The sequence below is a fragment of the Chrysochloris asiatica genome, unplaced genomic scaffold (assembly GCF_000296735.1).
Source record: "Chrysochloris asiatica unplaced genomic scaffold, ChrAsi1.0 scaffold00199, whole genome shotgun sequence".
Lineage (NCBI taxonomy): Eukaryota > Metazoa > Chordata > Mammalia > Afrosoricida > Chrysochloridae > Chrysochloris > Chrysochloris asiatica.
In genome coordinates this window covers 3,819,296-3,837,493 of record NW_006408717.1, presented here as the reverse complement: position 1 = coordinate 3,837,493, position 18,198 = coordinate 3,819,296, and the positions used below count along the sequence as shown (strand labels likewise).

The 18,198-nt window shown below is 38.0% G+C and overlaps 1 protein-coding gene across 8 annotated transcripts in view; it reads left to right on the top strand.

Moving 5' to 3' along the window:
- APP (amyloid beta (A4) precursor protein) overlaps window positions 1–18,198 on the top strand; it is a 374,547-nt gene that overhangs the window by 231,572 nt on the left and 124,777 nt on the right. For all 8 annotated transcript variants that reach the window (XM_006872475.1, XM_006872472.1, XM_006872474.1 and 5 more), the window contains one exon: window positions 13,534–13,667. In XM_006872475.1, the coding sequence (XP_006872537.1) occupies window positions 13,534–13,667 (134 nt within the window). The remainder of the gene's footprint in view (window positions 1–13,533; window positions 13,668–18,198) is intronic.

Sequence of the window (18,198 nt, the reverse complement as noted above, 5' to 3'; positions counted from 1 at the left end):
AGAATGGAGATTGACCTTGTCTCTGGAGGGAACTAAAAACTGAGGCCTTGTCTATTTAAAATGCTTTGGTAAGCCTGACTAGAGTTTAGTCAAGCAGTCTCTAGGTAGGCAAAATCAGGTAAAATCAGTTTGGTCCTTACACAAGCACCATCCCATCTTCCTCTCTCTGTTTCATCTTCACTTCATAGAACCCCAGCAAATGCTGGGGAAAGACCATCTGTAAAGATGCCAGTAGGTTTACCACAGATTCCTTGGCATCTAGAGTATACCTTGGGATCATGTTTATGAGTTTAGGATCTCTGCCAGTATGTAGGTCTGGTCCCATGGAGGATTTGAGCGTGGTGCAAAAGTTGATTTCTGCCTACATCAACATGATCCAGATATAACGGAAGAGATTAGTACATTCCCAGAGAATATAAAAAGAAATTGGAGTATATCATCAAATCAAGCCAAACCACCTTCTCCAAATTCTAATTCTGTTGCCTCAGAACCTTACAATTTGCAAACTGTAGATAAGTCACTGTGTGGCCTTTGAATGGAGTGTGCTACCTAGCTGTCTCATCCTGTCATTACACCACGGCCATTTAATCTTAGACCAGATTTAAAACATTTTCTTAATCACACTATAATTATTCTTCCACTAGTGAATAGCAAATATTGGTTCTTGTTAGCATATTCTATAATACTAGTAGAAGTAGGATATTTACATTTAACTGCCAGCATTATTAAAAATAATTTAAAAGCATTAAAAGATGTGATGCTGCATTAAATTGCATGTCACACCAGTGCCAGTAAGAACTTTCCAATTGACAAGATTGAAGAGCCAAATCTTTGATGCCCAGAAATGCTTAGAATAAAGAATGACTTTTCCTCAAAGATTAAAAGAAGTGTACAGCAAACAAACCAACAATATTTTATATTAAAAAATTCATTTATTCAGAACAAAAAGTACTCATTATATATGAGAAAGCTCCAAAAAGTTCATAGAAAAATGGGATTCTAAGATGATGGAATGTTCCCATGATCTTTTCGAAGCCACTTGTATGTGATCTGTGCTAAGGAGCCCTGGTGGTGCAGTGGTTAAGTACCCAGCTGCTAACCAAAGGGTTGATGGTTCAAATTCTTCTAGCTACTCAGTGGTAGAAAGACCTGGAAATCTGCTCTTGTAAGGAATTGTTGTTGTTGTTCTTGATAAGTGCCGTCGAATCAATTCTGACCCATAGTGACCCTGTATAGGGTTTCTGAGGAGCAGCTGGTGAGATTGAACTGCCGACCTTGCAGTTCAAATGGCTTTGCAGTCTGGCACATTAACCCACAATGCCACACCAGGACTCCCTTGTAAGGAGTACAGCCTAGAAAATCCTATGAGGTTATTCTGCTTGGTAACTTGAGGTTGCTGTGGGGTGAAAATCAACTTGATGGCACCCAACAACAATGATGATGTTCTTTGTATTTTTTTTTTTTACAAAGGAGGAGAGTATGTAGCTAGATTAACACAGCAGTCCTCAAATGCTTCCTATTAAGGACCAGATAATATTTTAGGATATGCAGGCCATATGGTCTCTGTCATAACTACTACACATTGCAGTCCTAGACAATAAATGAACGAAAGGACATTACTGTATCTCATTAAAAATTCATTTTAAAATTTAGCCTCTAGAGCGGATTTGGCCTGCAGGCAGTAGTTTACCAACTCTGTTTGATATGTATATCTGTTAGTTACTCTTGAGCTGGTGCTAAGCTTGTATTTGAGACACGTCAGCAACTAAACCAAGTACCCTATTTTCAATAGCATAACAGTTTTGTTAATGATATTGAGACTCAGAAACGTGATAGAATTAAGTAAAAACTTAAAGTAATATATACAAGAGCGGTGGCTGTGTGCCGTGGAGTCAGTTCCGACTCATAGCAACCCTGTACAGGGTTTCTGAGGCTGTAAATCTTTACGGGAGCAGAATACCTCATCTTTCTCCCGCGGAACAGCTGGTAGTTTCAAACTGCTGACCTTGTGGTTTTGCAGCCCAATTTGTAACCTCTACGCTACCAGAGATATAAGAGTAGGGAAAGAATTTCATGAAAGACCAGAGTAAGACGTAATTGTTTTTTCCTTAAGGCTTCCATAGAGGTTAATAGTGCCATCTGCCCATTTGCTGATACAATTTCTATGAGAACGGAAAATATTGAATATATGACATTTTAAACTCATCTATTGAGTGTTGAGTGGCTATAGGGCATCTCTTTATGAGCCACCATTAATGAAATTGAGAAAGCTTCTACAAAATTGACAAAAACAACAAAAAAACAAAGGTTAATACAGTCTAGATGCTACCTATTACCCCTGTTACTCATATCTATATATATACATATATATTTTTTAAGTTTCAAGCTAGCATCACTTTTAATCTTGGGGGTATTAGGTTAAGTACTATATGGCTGGTGATGGCTATGTGCCATGGAGTCGTTTCCAACTCATAGTGAGTGACCCTGTAGTACGGGTTTCCGAGGCTGTAAATCTTTACAGGAGCAGAAAGCCTCTTCTTTCTCCTGCAGAACAGCTGGTAGTTTCGAACTGCTGACCTTAAGGTTCACAGGCCAATTCGTAATCGCTACGCTACCAGAACTCCTTAAGTAGTATATAGATATTAATAAAAAAAAATAATAATAAGATTAGTGCTCATACTTTCATGCTTGCTTCACATATCTGACAAAATTTCCATGTCAATGTGTGCCCATAAAAATAAAAAATAGAGGTAGTTTGACTAAAGTAGAGCAAACACGGCACAATTACATTTTTATTACCTTATGTCCATACGATACATTGGTAGTGTTCCCAGCTAACAATGATTACACTGACTATAAAGTACATATGATGCAAGGTCAGGGGGAGGGGAAGGGATGCCTTCTTTGTTATTTTAGAAAGTCTGTTGTTGTTAAATGCTGTCAAGTCAGTTCTGACTCATAACGACCCTATATAGGGTTTTCAAGGATCGGCTGGTGGGTTTAAACTACCAATCTTGTGGTTAGAAGTCCAGTGCTGATCCGACAGCGCCACACCACATATAAGTAGGCCTGGTGGTGTAGTGCATTACAAGTTGGACTGCTAACTGCAAGGTCAGCAATTCTAATCCACCAGCCGCTTTTCAAGAGAAAGAGATTTTTCTGCTCCAGTGAAGATTTACAGGCTCAGAAATCCTGTACAGGGTTGCTATGAGTCAGAACCAACTCGATGGCACACAACAATACCACATACAACAATCATACACTTTATTGGTTCATATGTCTAAGGGACTTGGTACTAAATATTTATGTTTAGATTACTTGCTGGGGTTTGCTCTTTTTAAAAAAAAAAATTTGTAGCTGTTTTGGTATAAGAGAAATGGAGGGATTGGTGTTTTTTGGCTTTTTTTCCCCACCTTTAAGTTGGGTGGCTGTCTGAATCTCTGTCATATTTGAGATTACATTTTCACATAAAACCTTTCTTTTCTGGTTTATATTTCACCTATATAAAAAAAAGTATCCTCCTTGTAATCTCTGCTACATAAATCCTCACCATTTCAACTGACAGCATGACTAGCTCTGTATAAAATAACAGTTTCAATGATAAGCTGATGATTTATATAGATCTTAATGTACTTTCATCTTCTGTTGTCAGTAGTATAAAGATAAATGGCTTTTTGCTCATGAAAGAAAAGTAATCAAATTTTCTTGCTCTTTTAACGTAGTGGTTACGAGTTGGGCTGCTAATCTCACAGTCAGCAGTTCAAAACTACCAGCCACTCCGAGGGAGAAAGATGAGGCTTTCTGCTCCTGTAAGATTTACAGCCTCGGAAACCCTGTACAGGATCACTATGAATCAGAACCGACTCCACAACACATAACCATTGCCACCATCTAATATTAGTATATAGACTTAATGCCATTCACAGGCTTATCTTTAGGAAAACATGTGGCTTTATGGCTTGGCGTCGGTGACCACAGTCATTCCTGTTGAAGGTGATGTTATATAACTCCTTTGGCACCCTGAGTCCATTACCCATACCCATTGTCATCTAGCAAGTTCTGACTCAAGAGTGACCCTGGAGGATATAGTAGAACAGAGTAGGCTATAAATCTTTATGGAAGCAAACTGCCACGTTTTCTCACACAGAAAGGCTGCTGGGGTCAAGTCCATTACATCTGTGAAATTAAGTGTCACCCTGAAAATTGAGGAAACAAATAAACATCAAAATGAGAGGGGCAATTCTTGCTGACTTTAGTATGAATATGAATGAAGTATGATACACAGTGACTACAAAATCAGGACTGAAAATGAGGGTAATTGGTTCATGAAAATGAGGGTAATTGGTTAGATTTGATGGTGTAGCTGAATATGTAGGCCCTCTAGGTGGATGAAGAGAAATTTTCCACCACATTCTGAATATAGCCACAGGTTCTCCTTTTGAAGTAAATTCCCTTAAAATGTTATTGTTTTCCTATGGGAAAAGCAGAAATGGAAATGTTTCCTTAATGTCATTTCATTGGTCCAAATGTGGTATGTTTCATCATATGAACATTAATTGGGTACAGCTTACTAATAAACTGAAAGCAAGCTGAATTTTTTTTTTCTTCTAGTAAGTTGAACTTCACAATGTATACGAAATTACAATGTGAAGCTTAAATTCTGTGACAAGCATTGGTGCATCATTTTTGAAATTGAAATGTATCCTCACACACATATGGGATAGGGAATAACATTTTGTGAAAAAAAAAGGAGCAAATCCGTTCTCTTCCTTGTGTATGTGTATGTGTATGTGTATGGGTGCATGTGTGCACAAGAGCATGTAAGCACACGTTCGTAGGAATCTACCATGGGAACCCCTCACCACCTCAGTGCTACCACCCTGGGCCAAGCCCCTGTCATCTTAATCTTCCACTCTTAAAAGATCTCTTTCCATCTACTTTTGTTCCTTTAGTAGCCAGAATAAGCCTTTTCACAAAAAAGACACATTGCATTTTTTTCCTCTTTTCAACACCCTGTGTTGGTTCCGTATAATCCTTACAATGGCTTCAGGGCCCTCTGTGATCTTGCTCTGCATTTTATCAGGGTCTGCTCAACTGCTCTTTCTCGAGTTTTCTTCTCTGGCCACCATGTTCTTCCTGGGACTCTTCAGGCACACTTGCATCTTAAGGCCTTTTGCGCTGGTTGCCCTGACTCTCTGTCATGTTACTTCCTTCAGATAACTTCCCCACTTCATTCAGCCACTTGCCCAAATGGCACCTTTTCAAATTGGATCTAATCTTCCCTATCCCCAACTGATACTCCTGAGCCTTCTCAACCCTCTTCAGTTTTTCTGTTTTTGAATATGATACATATTTTTAACATGATACATATATTATGGAACTTAAAAAATTCATGGAACATTTTCATTACCTTTAAATCCATTTCTCCCATGAGGTTTTGAGACCCTCTTGTATATATGTCACATCCTAGAAATGATATGATTTTGTGGAATTTTTCTTTAAAATTTTATTTTTATAGCACTGTTTCTCTCACAAGAATATAATTCTACAAGGGCAAAGATCTTTGTTTTGTTCATTGAATTCTCCCAATAACAGAATTCCAGTTGATTCTGATTCATGATGGTCTGCTGTGTGCAGAGTAGAACTTGTCCATGTGGTTTTCAATGGCTGTTATCTTTTGGAAACATTCATCAGGCCTTACTTCCATGGTACCTCTGGGTGGGTTCGAACTGCCAACCGCTCAGTTAAGTAGCCAGTGCTTAACTGATTACACCACCCAGGGACTTAATATTTGTTGAATAAAGGCATGAAGAAATGAACAATCACAAAAAAAAAAAAAAAATCTCAAAGCAATCTGTCTGAGATAAAACTGTTATCTCAGTTTCTCAGTTACCTTTGACCAATCAAGGTTGCAAGAACAAGGATGAAGGTTATAAAGAAAGCACTGTTGTTGTTGTTGTTAGGTGTGGTTAATTGGTTAGGACTCATAGTTGACCCTATTTACAACAGAACGAAACATTGCCTGGGCCTAGACCTGGGCCATCCTCACACTTGTTATGTTTGAACCCAATGTTGTTGCCACTGTGCCAATCCATCTCACTGAGGGTCTGGCCATCTAAAATGCCACTGAATTTGGGGAAGTAAAATGCTAGCTTTCACACAGCAATGTTCTGTGAGTTGGAAATGCTTTTCAGTTGCCCTTGGTTTCAGTTTATTTAGACAGCAATTCTCAGTGTTATAAGTAGCTCTGGTGGCACAGTGGGTTAAGTGTTGGGTTGTTAGCTACACTGATGCCAGTTCAAATCTACCAGACACTCCAGGAAGAATGGTGCCTTCTCCTGTAAAGATTTACAATCTCAGAAATCCTATGGAACGATTCTCTGTCTTATAGGATTGCTATGACTACACTTGTGGTAATGGGCTTGGGTTTTGTGTGGATGTGTGTGTCTTCTCACAATATATTACATAAAAAGGATGGCAGCATTATATACATTCTATCATATTCTTGTTGTGAGACTAAAATAAGGAAATAAATATGAAGGTCAGTTGAAAATTTAAAAGCCTATGTGTATGATGATATTAGCGCTCCTAATGATTTGGAATTTCTAGGCAAAAACCTATTGATAAAGACGTTTATCCTTAAGTTTAGGGAATAAGTGTTTCCTATTGAAAAGGGAATAACATCTAGCAAAAACTTGCTTGGAGAGGCATGAATGATTTTTTTTTTTAAATAGGGTCCTCCAGATGCAAGCTTTGTGGGATTTCTCTTAACCCTTCCTAATCAAAATTTGGTCAAAGGTCATTTACCAGATGACATCATAGTGACCCTGCACAGGGTTTCCAAGGCTGTAAATCTTTACGGGAGCAGAACGCCTCATCTTTCTCCCACGGAACTGCTGGTAGTTTCGAACTGCTGACCTTGAGGTTAGCAGCCCGATTCGTAACCACTGACATCGGGGAATAAGAAATAGCTGTGAAACAAAAAATATAATTTTTTAAACCAAACCATGTTGTACATGAACAAAACAAGCCCTTAACTGTATCACAGGCATGTGGATAAATTAACCCTAAAATGAACTTTATAGCCTTTTCATTGTTTTGTTGTTGTTAAGTACTGTAGAATCAGTTCTGACTCAGCGGCCCTGTATAGGGTTTCTGAGGAGCGGCAGGTAGATTTGAACCACCCACCTTGTGGTTAGCAGCGCAGTGCTTATCCTACAGTGCCATACCAGGTCCCCATAGTTTACCTCACCCTAAATTCAGGCATTTTTGCATGTCCAGGAAGTGAGTGCGCCTGCTAAATGATAGTGTTTCCCCCTACACGGTAACTATAATTGAGTAACTTATTTTCTCTCCACATTGTAAATGAGAACACATGTAAGGCAGCCTAGCACAGTAAACACCAATGAATGGAGGCTATTATTGTTGGGTCAGCTTAGCAATCTTAGCCCTACCACAGCTTCTGAGGAGCCTCAGAGGACTGTGACTGGATAAACTGCCACTATAAAATCAAGAGTCACGGCTTTCATAGCTTAACAAACAAAATTAAACCCTCCTGGCTGGTTTTTCTTCCTATAATGATTTCCTGCTGCCTCTGTACCTTAGGCATATTATAACGTTTATTTTGATCCAAACCCACCTGCCGCTTCTCAGAAACCTTATACATGGTCGCTGTGAGATGGAACCGACAAGACGGCACTTAACAGCAATGAACCTTTCCCAAAAGTGAGCACGTAGAACAAGTGAGGACAAAGCCACTAGACCTCCTGGCCCTAACCATCCTTTGGATATCAGGTCCCTGCCTACCATGGACTTTATAATAAAATGGCAGCAAGTCCTGATAAGATACCTTCTTTAGGATGTAGGGATAGTGTTGTTAAATGTCATAGAGTCGGTTCCATTGTATAGCAACCCTATATAGAATTTCCGAGGAGCAGCTGGTGGGTTTAAACCACTGACTTTGAGGTTAGCAATCCAGTGCTTATCCTACAGTGCCAAACCAGGACTCCTAGAGAAAAAAAAAAAATTGAGCTCCATGTACAATCTCTTCCTTAACATGGTCTCCCCTTCCTCCTAGCCTACTGCAGGGCAGTGATATAAAATGCTAAATATATTTTAAAATATCAAGTGATCTGATTTTCTCGATGGTGTGAATATAGAAAACTTCATTTTTATTAATTTAGTTTACTTTGAATGGCTAACATGGATTTGAAAAAAAAAAAAAAAAAAACAGAAAAAAATCCCATTATCTTTTTATTTAATTTTTCCACGAACTTTTTTGAAGCCCTCATATACATCTATTTTTAATTACATTTTTATAATTTTCTAATGTTTTATTATGTGCCAGGCAATTTCTTAATTCAGTTTACTGGGCGTTGAGTGTAAAGGATACTTATATTAACATCCTACTTACCTTTTCTCTCTGGATATTTCTTCCTATCTAGTTGAAAGGAAATAATATGTTTAACTGTCCAGGTAATCCCTTTATGCAGTTTCTATTCAAATGAAAGAAACAGAGGTGTTACTTTTGAAGATGTAATTGACAAATATGTTTCATATATCATCATGTAAAAGAATTTGAGTGATAAGCGCCCCACTCCCTCAAATAAGGAGCTCTGGTAGATTAGTGGTTACGAATCGGGCAGTGAACCTTAAGGTCAGCAGTTCGAAACTACCAGCTGTTCCGCGGGAGAAAGATGAGGCTTTCTGCTCCTGTAAACATTTACAGCCTTGGAAACCCTGTACAGGGTTGCTATGAGTCAGAACCGACTCCACGGCACATAGTCACTACCACAGAAAATTTAGGGAATAAAAAAGATGGGTGCTAATAGAGCTTCTAATTTTCAAAAGTTAAATTTTGTTATTATCATTTATAAACTAATGGATTTTTTTCCTCATATAAGGAAAGAATGCCTTTGCTTATTCAGATTTCTATGATTCTGTCTTTATTAAATTCTGGTTAACATTACTCAGCAAATAAGGTTTGGAAAGCAGTTGCATTTTTATCATTTCACTATTCCCTCATCATTGTTCAAGGGCAATATAAAAAAATAAAGAAAGAAGTTCCCAGCTAAGAGAACAGCTTTTCCAGCATATGTGTGTGTGTGTGTGTCGTAAGTCATAACCATCTCAATACTACCTAACAACATAGAAATATATATATATATAAAACAAACGAGTGTGAAACAAAATAAAACTTAACTATTACATCATTTGCTTTCAACTCATGCAACTCCATGCGCTGCAGAGTAGAACTGCCTTATAGGGTTTTCTTGGCTGTAATCTTTATAGAAGCAGGTAGCCAGGCCTTTCTACTGAGATGCTGCTGAGTGCGATTCAATTGCAAACCTCTAGAGTACACACTGAGACAGCACCTCTCAAATTCTCAATTCTAGAAGACGTAACTGGGACAGATAATGAGGATTTCTTCGCAGGGACTATTTCTTGATGAAATTGAATCAATAGATACTAGAGTATTTGCATTTCTTTCCATATACCTAAAAAGGTTGGATATTTTAAATACTCTTCATCCTGTGGAACTTTTCGTTCTCATTCCCTTACTATTTTCTTTTTCATATTGTCTTCTTCTCATTGGAAAACTACGTTTCAATTTAAACTAGTGAGGTTACAGTAACTCTCTCCTCCTCATAGAACAGTAGACAAAACTTGCAAACTAAGAGGTAAAACTTACTCACTTATATAGTAAGAATATTGAAAGTGCACAGTGGACTGCCAGAGAACAAACAAATCTGTCTTGGGAGTTGTTGTTGTTAGGTGCCATAGAGTCGGTACCAACCCATAGCCACCTTATGCACAGCAGAACGAAACACTGCCCGATCCTGGGCCAACCTCACTACTGTTGCCACACTTGAGTCCATCGATGCTTCCACTTGGCTAATCCATCTCGTTGGGGGTCTTCCTCTTTTCCTCTGACCCTCCATCTTACCAAACATGATATCCTTCTCTAGTGACTGCTCCCTCCTGACAGTATGTCCAAAGTATGAGAGACGAAGTTTGGCCATATTGGCCTCCATGGAGCACTCTGGCTGCACTTCTTCCAAAACAGATCTGTTGGTTCTTTTGGGAGCCCGTGGCACTTTCAACATTCTCCTCCAAGACCATAACTCAAAGGCATCAATTCTAATACGGTCTTCCTTATTCACTGTCCAGTTTTCGCATGCATATGAGGTTATTGAAAATACCATGACTTGGGTTAGGTGCACCATAGTGGGAGAGTACAGCCAAAATATTCCTTAGAAGGGAAGATGGTGAGACATCTGTCTTATGTACTTTGGACATGTTGTCAGAAGGGAACAGTCCCTGGAGAAGGACATCATGCTTTGTAAAGTGGATGGTCAGTGAAAAAGTGGAAGGCCCTCAAGGTGAATTGACACAGTGGTTGCAATAATGGGCACATAGGAATGATTGTGAGGACGGCTCAGGACTGGCAGTGTTTCGTGCGGTTGTACACAGAGTCGTTACTCATAACCATCTCAATACTACCTAACAACATAGAAAGTATTTCTGAATTTCCAAAGGAGGTGCTGCCATTTTTCCACGAACTCTTTGAAGCCCCTTAATAGTTGCTAAAATTACAGAGGACAACTATCTTAATCAGTGAAGTTTACCCCTAACATTTATGCATTTCCCTCTGTTTAAAATGTAAAATATGGTTTCCTAAATTATTTCTTTCTGAAGATTGTACTCTGCAAAAAGATTGTAATTGTTTTATTTTCTAGTTTTACCTTAACTTGTAGCAATGAGTAAATTCTTCAGACTATGGGAAACAAATTCAAAATGCTAAATAAACACTAAATTTCTGTTGTAAATTGGGGACATGATTAAGGTATTCTTGCATATTGATTTGTTTGAATTTATGCAGAATACACCTATCTTTAATATTTTATAAACAAGCAGAATTTTAAGATTGAAAATTATTTTTCAGATCTCTACATATATTCTGTAATTTCAGGCTTTCACTTGGGGTATACCTAAGATGTTTGAAAAAACATGCGTATTACTTTTTCTTAGGTGGCACTTACTGTATGTAATTCATTTTTATAGATTAGAAATAAAAGTAGCTGATTTTCCCTGTCATTCACATCAGCTCTAAGATTTGAATAGGACACAGTTAGCTAAGGAGAATGGAGGGGCACTAACGTGTGAATCTTCTGGTTTGCCACACTCACTGCCGAACAACATATACATGACACAAGATGTGGTATCTGTTTTTCTGAACATTCTTATGTAAGCATGCTATCACCACTTGATAGATAAAGAAAGTAGGACATGGAATCCATATATTACATGCCCTAGGTCACTGCTAATCTAAGAAGGAACAGAAAATTAAGTTTATTGCCATCAAGTTGATTCCATCTCATGACGGCCCCGTGTTTTATAGTATAGAACTATCCCATAGGGTTTTCTTGGCTGTAATCTTTATGGTGTAGCACTGTAGGGTCATCTCCGGACTGGGAACCACAAGGTTGGCTGTTCAAACCCATCAGCTATTTGTAGGAAACCCAACACAGTAGGGATGGTAAGAATCAGAACTGACTCAATTTAAGAACAAGAATAATCTATACAGAAGCAGATCACCAGACTTTCCTCCTATAATGTCACTGCCAATTTTTCCATTAGCTGCTGAATGCTATTTGCGCCAGTCACAGAGCTAATTTAAGAAGGAACTAGGATTCAAAGCCAGCTGTGATTAATTGCAAAGCCCATGCCTTCGCTCTATCCCTTACTGTCGATGTAAAATGAAATAAACCTTGTTTACTGCATGGAGGAAAGGGCCCTGCTAGTGTAATTGGGTTACTTGTTGGACTGTTAACTGAAAGTTCAGCAGTTCAATTCCACCAGCTACTCAGAGGGAGAAAGGTGAGGGTTTCTGCTCCCATAAAGATTTACAGCCTCAGCAAACCCTGTACAAGGTTGCTGCGTCGGAACCGACTCGGCTGCACACCACCACCACCATTACAGCATGGAACACAGGCACAGACAGATACGCAGGCTTACTAGCACCTAGCACAGGCTTCAGAATAGTCGTGCCCTGTGACAATCCCAGATCCACACAACCCCATGGGCTTGCAGTGGAAGATGTGGAAGAGGAATGGACAAATAAGCATTTACAAAAACCTTCCAGGAATGATGGCCTACCTTTTAGTTGAGCTATAGGGTCACTCTGAGTATGGACTCCATGGCAGTGGGCTTGGTTTTGTTTTGGGTCAGCTGAAGGCACATCTGAATAGACTCCTAAATTGCCTTAAAAAAAATCATTAAGCAGTGATTGAAGTAAAAGGAAAGAAATCAGAAGGAATGTCCCTCTTTAAAATGGAAGAGATTCCTTAATTATTTAACAAAAAATCTTTGAGGTTTTCTTTTAAAACTTAAGTCTTAGGATTATTACAATTCCAGATGTTTTCTTGAAGCATGTGTAAAACGCATTTAACTAAAAATAATATATATGAAAAAAGGCATTTAACTTAACACTTAGTTTCAAAATGACCATCGCATAATCACTTTTTGTTCAGATCTCCTCTGAAGTGTTATTTCCCAAATATAATACTTAAATAATTAAGATAAAATTAATGATGAAAAATAATTGGAGTGTGGATAATATTGAAATAATCTTTTAGAATAAAAAATTTAAATTGGTTTGACCTATAAACATAGTTTTACTATGTTTTTAACATTTCATTTTTCAGATTACAAATGCTTTCTTCTTTAAATCAAAATCCATATTCTGGATTCTCACTAGTGATTACTAATCTTTTGGAAAACTGCTTTTATAAGCATAGCAATTCACTCGGCTCATATATTAGGACATTTTTCTTTTATAGGGTACTCTTCAAATTTATGTCTATTTATGTTTTCATGCAATATAGCAGTATATGTTGCAGTTCAGTGGTATTGTTTAGCAGTATAAAATTTGTGAAGGCAGAAAAGCCCGTTCTGTGATTTCAGAAAGCGTTTGTTGATGTTTATGTTTCATTTTGCAGTATTTCAAATACTTTTCCAGGAAGATGGCTTTGCATTCAAGCTATCTAAAATACATAGCATAATTTGACTTTACCTTATCCTGAGGTACCGTTATTTTGTAATAGACTAATTTTGACATTTCATTGGTTTCCATAGAAATTTTAAAGTGGGATGATTGTGATGTTTACCTCCAGTATTGCAAAAATTTACAAAAAAATAGCAAAGTGTGAGGATTTGGGCATACATGTCTGTATTCTTAAATGGGCTGTTTTTGCTTTACGCATGCTTGTTTTGTAAATAACTTTAAATGTAATATTGAAATTGCAAAATGGATTGTTTTAAAGGTTGCCTTCACCCTTTTTCCAAAGCAGTGAAACACACCCTTATGAAACTGCAAACTGTCTCATGGTGTTTCTCTTAAACAGCATTAACATCTTGTCTGTGCTTCTACACTAAATTCTTTGTTGTTGATAATCACTGGAAATAGGCTTTCTGCTGAATAATCAAATATCCTGTTTCTCTTCTCAAACCTCCTTTTCTTCTGCTTTATAGTTCCTACAACAGCAGCCAGCACCCCTGATGCTGTTGACAAGTATCTGGAGACTCCTGGAGATGAGAATGAACATGCCCATTTCCAGAAAGCCAAGGAGAGACTTGAGGCCAAGCACCGAGAGAGAATGTCCCAGGTAAATGCAACCTTGAGCCTCACAATGCCGGGGAAACGTTGACCTCAGTTTTCCCAGGACTTGATGACTGATAAATGCAGAGGGCTAGCAATTGGGTCATTACTTTTATCTAAATCTTTAAAGACATAAAATTTTAACTGTAAATACTTGCTCTAATAGTATTGATTCTAGGTCTAGTGTACCTTCAATCAGCATGTCACCTAGAGAAGATTTATGTAGATGGTTTTGAAGTCAGATTGTGTAAGCACAAAATAAATTATGTCTACAATATTCTCCATGGTAGAGAAAGGTCTTTGGTTTCATTATTATGTTTATGAGGGGACTTCCAAAAGTTCATGGGAAAATGGAATGAAAAGATAATGGAATTGTTCCAAGAACATTATGAGCCCCCCCTCATATCTATAGTATCTATAAACATCACATTATTAATTAAAATCTATTTAAATATTCTGTAGTAAAGATGATTGTTGCTGTTAAGTGCCGTCGAGTCAATTCTGACCCATAAAGACTCTGTATAGGGTTTCCAAGGAGCGGCTGGTGAGCTTGGACCACCGACCTTGTGGTGCAAACAACTTTGCAGTGTAGCACATTAGCTAACAGCACCACACAAAGAATGTTAAATACCAGATTATTGAAACTGCACCTATCATTTCTTGCAAATGAATTCGTGAAACCATAGAAACTTAAATTTAACTGGATCATAATAATTATTTCATCTAGTTCCATAAGTGTTAGATAGTGTAATAGAGGCTCACTTTTAACACAAGGCAAATGTTTGGCATATATATATATATATTTTTTTTTTTTTTTTTTTACTCTGGTAGCATAGTGGTTATGAGTCGGGCTGCCAACCTCATGGTCAGCAGTTTGAAACTACGTGCGGTTCCGCGGAAGAAAGATGACGCTTTCTGCTCCCGTAGAGATTTACAGCCTCAGAAACCCTATGCAAGGTCGCTCTGAGTGGGAATTGACTCCACAGCACACCACCATCACCACCAGTGTTTTCATTACATTGTGCTATAAATCCTCTTTTAAAAAAATCATATTCTTCATTAAGCAAATTGAAAAAGAATTCAAGTCCAAAACACAGCTGTTGTTGTTAGCTGGCATCCAGTCATCCCAGACTCATAGTAAAGAAGAGAACACTGCTCGGTCCTGGGACATCCCCATCACCAGTTACAGATCAGATCATTGTGACCCACAGGGTTTTCATTGACTAGTTGTTGAAAGTAAATCACTAGACCTTTCTTCCTAATCTGGAAACACCACTGAAACCTGTTCTGTGTCGTTAGCAACATGCAAGCCTCCACAACTCTATATGAGGTACATTGGTCAGGATAGAACCTGGGCTTCCCACATGAAAAGTGAAAATCGTATCACTGTCCCCCAAAACATGGTTAATCAATATATAATATTATCAACTACTACTTGTATTGTGACTACTAACTAGGTGCTAGGTGTGGTACTGTTGTCATTAGTTACCATTGAGTCAATCATGGTGATATAATGTGTGCAGTGTAGAACTGCTCCAGATAAGGTTTTCATAGCTGTGGCCTTCGGGAAGCAGATCACGAGACCTTACTTCTGAGGTGCCTCTGGGTGAATTCAAACCACCAACCTTTCAGCTAGTAATCAAGCACTTAACCATTTGCACCATACAAAATCTCATGGATGTTATATTGGAGTTAGATAATAGTAAGAATTTTAGCCTTTTCTAAGATTCATTATTAAACCAGGCTCATTACAATAAGCACTGGACTGTGAACCACAAGGTACATGTTCGATCCCACTGTGAGGGAGAAAGATGAGGCTTTCTGCTCCAGCAAAGATTTAAAGTCTCTGTGTGTTGGAACCGCACGACGGCACTTAACAAAAAACAAAAAACAAACTTCTGTTTATGGGAGCATGGTGGATCCATGTGATAAGCACTGGACTGTCAGTCACAAGGTCCATGGTTCGAGTCTACCATGTGCTCTGTGGAAAAAAACATGAGACTTTCTACTCCTGCAAAGATTTGAAGCTTCAGAAACTCTATACAAGGTCACTATGAATTGTAACTGACTCAGCTCTTAACAACGACAATAGCTTCTATTTGTAATCTTTCCATTTAAGAGTAAACTTAAAAAATAAAGAATAGGGTAGGTCAGATTTAAGGAAACATAGCTGAATGAATGAAGAAAGGCCCCAGTTTAGTTCACTGTTCATTTTTTGGTGTTCAGCTTCTTTACTAAATGACTACAATATGACTATTTGTTGCCATATTTGGCAAAAATCATTAAAGTCATCATGGTAGAACATTAAAAAGGATTTGTGCAGTAGTATGCCCTGTATTGTCCAAGATCACAGTAAATCTTCACTAGACAATACTAAGGTATCTAGAATGGCATAACACAGTTACACTTGTCTATTTTAAAGATAAGTAACTATGATTATTTAGTTCTACTTCAGTAACACACACAATCATATACTTTTGGTTCTGGAATATGACATACAGCTGTAATTGTTGCCTGTGTTGAAAATCTAAAAGCAAGTTGCGCTAGAAAGCCAGCTAGTATGGAACAATGAGGTTTTATATCAAGGTAATTCTTTTGGAAATCTTTCATTGGGAAAGACACAGGCTGATGATATATAAACAATCACTGTTAAGGGGAGGGTGACTGCACCCTATTTATTGCCATGGGAGTGATTGCCTTTAAACTTAAACTTTCTCTTTGTTTGTTTGAAAGTTTCAGAGACTTCTTGTTGCCCTCAAAATCTAGTTTAGGGCAAATGAACTCCAAAACAGATTATGTATTATTATTATAAAATCTGCAGAATTAACAGTGCATTTGACATACCTGCTACGCCTGCCCCACCTCCAGCTTCGTAGTCTGTATCTTGTTTCTACTGCTAGCATCGCCCTGTGTGCAGCATTACTCTGCTGTTCTAAAGCGATCACTCTGATCACTATCTGCTAAACTCACTTTGGGCTCTCGTCAGTCTTGCTTCTTCCTTAAATGCTCTCCCACTTTTACTCTGTTAAATTTCACTCATTCCTTATACCCCGTGTAATCCTCAAAAGCCAAACACATTGCCCTTAAGTCAATCTCAATTCACAGCAACTCTATAGGACAGTGTTTCCGAGGCTGTAGAGCAACTAGTGAGCTTGAACTACCAACCTTGCAGTTAACAACCCTCCACATCACCAAGACTCCTTACATATTCTTCAGAATGTGGGAAATAGTCATTCTCTTGCCTTTTAAAAAAATATTTGCCCTCCAATTTTATTAGGGATGGTTTGTTATATGTCTTAACCTCTCCACCTGGCTCTTCTGAGTTCATGTAAATTTATATAAGGCACCTTGCATTTCTTTTTTGGGCACATAAGCAAATACTCATTTATATATTTTGAAAAAATTTTTAAAGCAAGCCCTAAATTGTTTTGTTTTCCACAGTATGTCTTGGTCATTCTAGTCCTGTTAAGAAAATGGACCTTAAGTATTCTATAGGGAATCCTGGTGTGGTACTGTAGAATCACTGGACTGCTAACAGCAAAGTTGGCAGTTTAACCAATCAGCTGTTCCTTGGAAACCCTAGAGATAATCATTATGAATTGTAATTAACTCAAAGGCGCTTGACAACAGCAACATAGGTCTTAGAATAGTGAAGTAACTTTATTTTAGCATGTCTATGTATCTACTTGAGAGTCCTGGTGTGGCACTGTGGGTTAATGCACCAGACTACAGAGTCGTTTGAACTATAAGGTTGGCGATTCAAGCTCACCAGCTGCTCCTTGGACAACCTATACAGGGTCGCTATGGGTCGGAACCAACTCGACGACACTTAACAACAATAACAGCAATGTATCTACTTATGGAGTCCTGCTGTGGCACTGTGGGTTAAAACGCTGCACTGCAAAGTCGTTTTGAACTACAAGGTTGGTGGTTCAAGCTCAATCAAGTCATTCCTTGAAAACCATATACAGGGTTGCTATGTGTCACAGCCAACTCCATGGCACTTAACAACCACAACAACAATGTATCTATTTAACCTATGACTTAGTTCATATATATTGTGGTATTATCTTTTACATTATATCTGGGATGACTTAAAAGAGTTTATCCTACAGCAAAGAACACTGTCTTCTTCTTGATATACCAGTTGTCAAAGTAAAGTGAGATCAACATTTATCTTCATAATCTGTGGTACTGAATTCTGGGGACAGTTTGACTTTGAAATTGGCCTGTCTCTTAAATCTCTACTTAGGAGTTATCAGTTTTCTCTGCATGAAACAGCCAAGTCTTTGAAGATCCATAAATCAGGATGCTAGTGATAGTTTTGTGTATGCAATGGAAAATGACCTTATAAGACTATATAGAGAACCTCATAAAATACTTCGACTCTGAGAATTTTAAATTTAGACAAATTTTTTTTTAGTTGTGTGTGTGTGCCATTATATTTTTTTTTGTCTTACAAATACAGAGGGGTTTTTTGTTGTTGTTTGCTTGTTTGCTTTAAATTTTGTTGTTGTTAAGTTCTGTCGAGTTGGTTC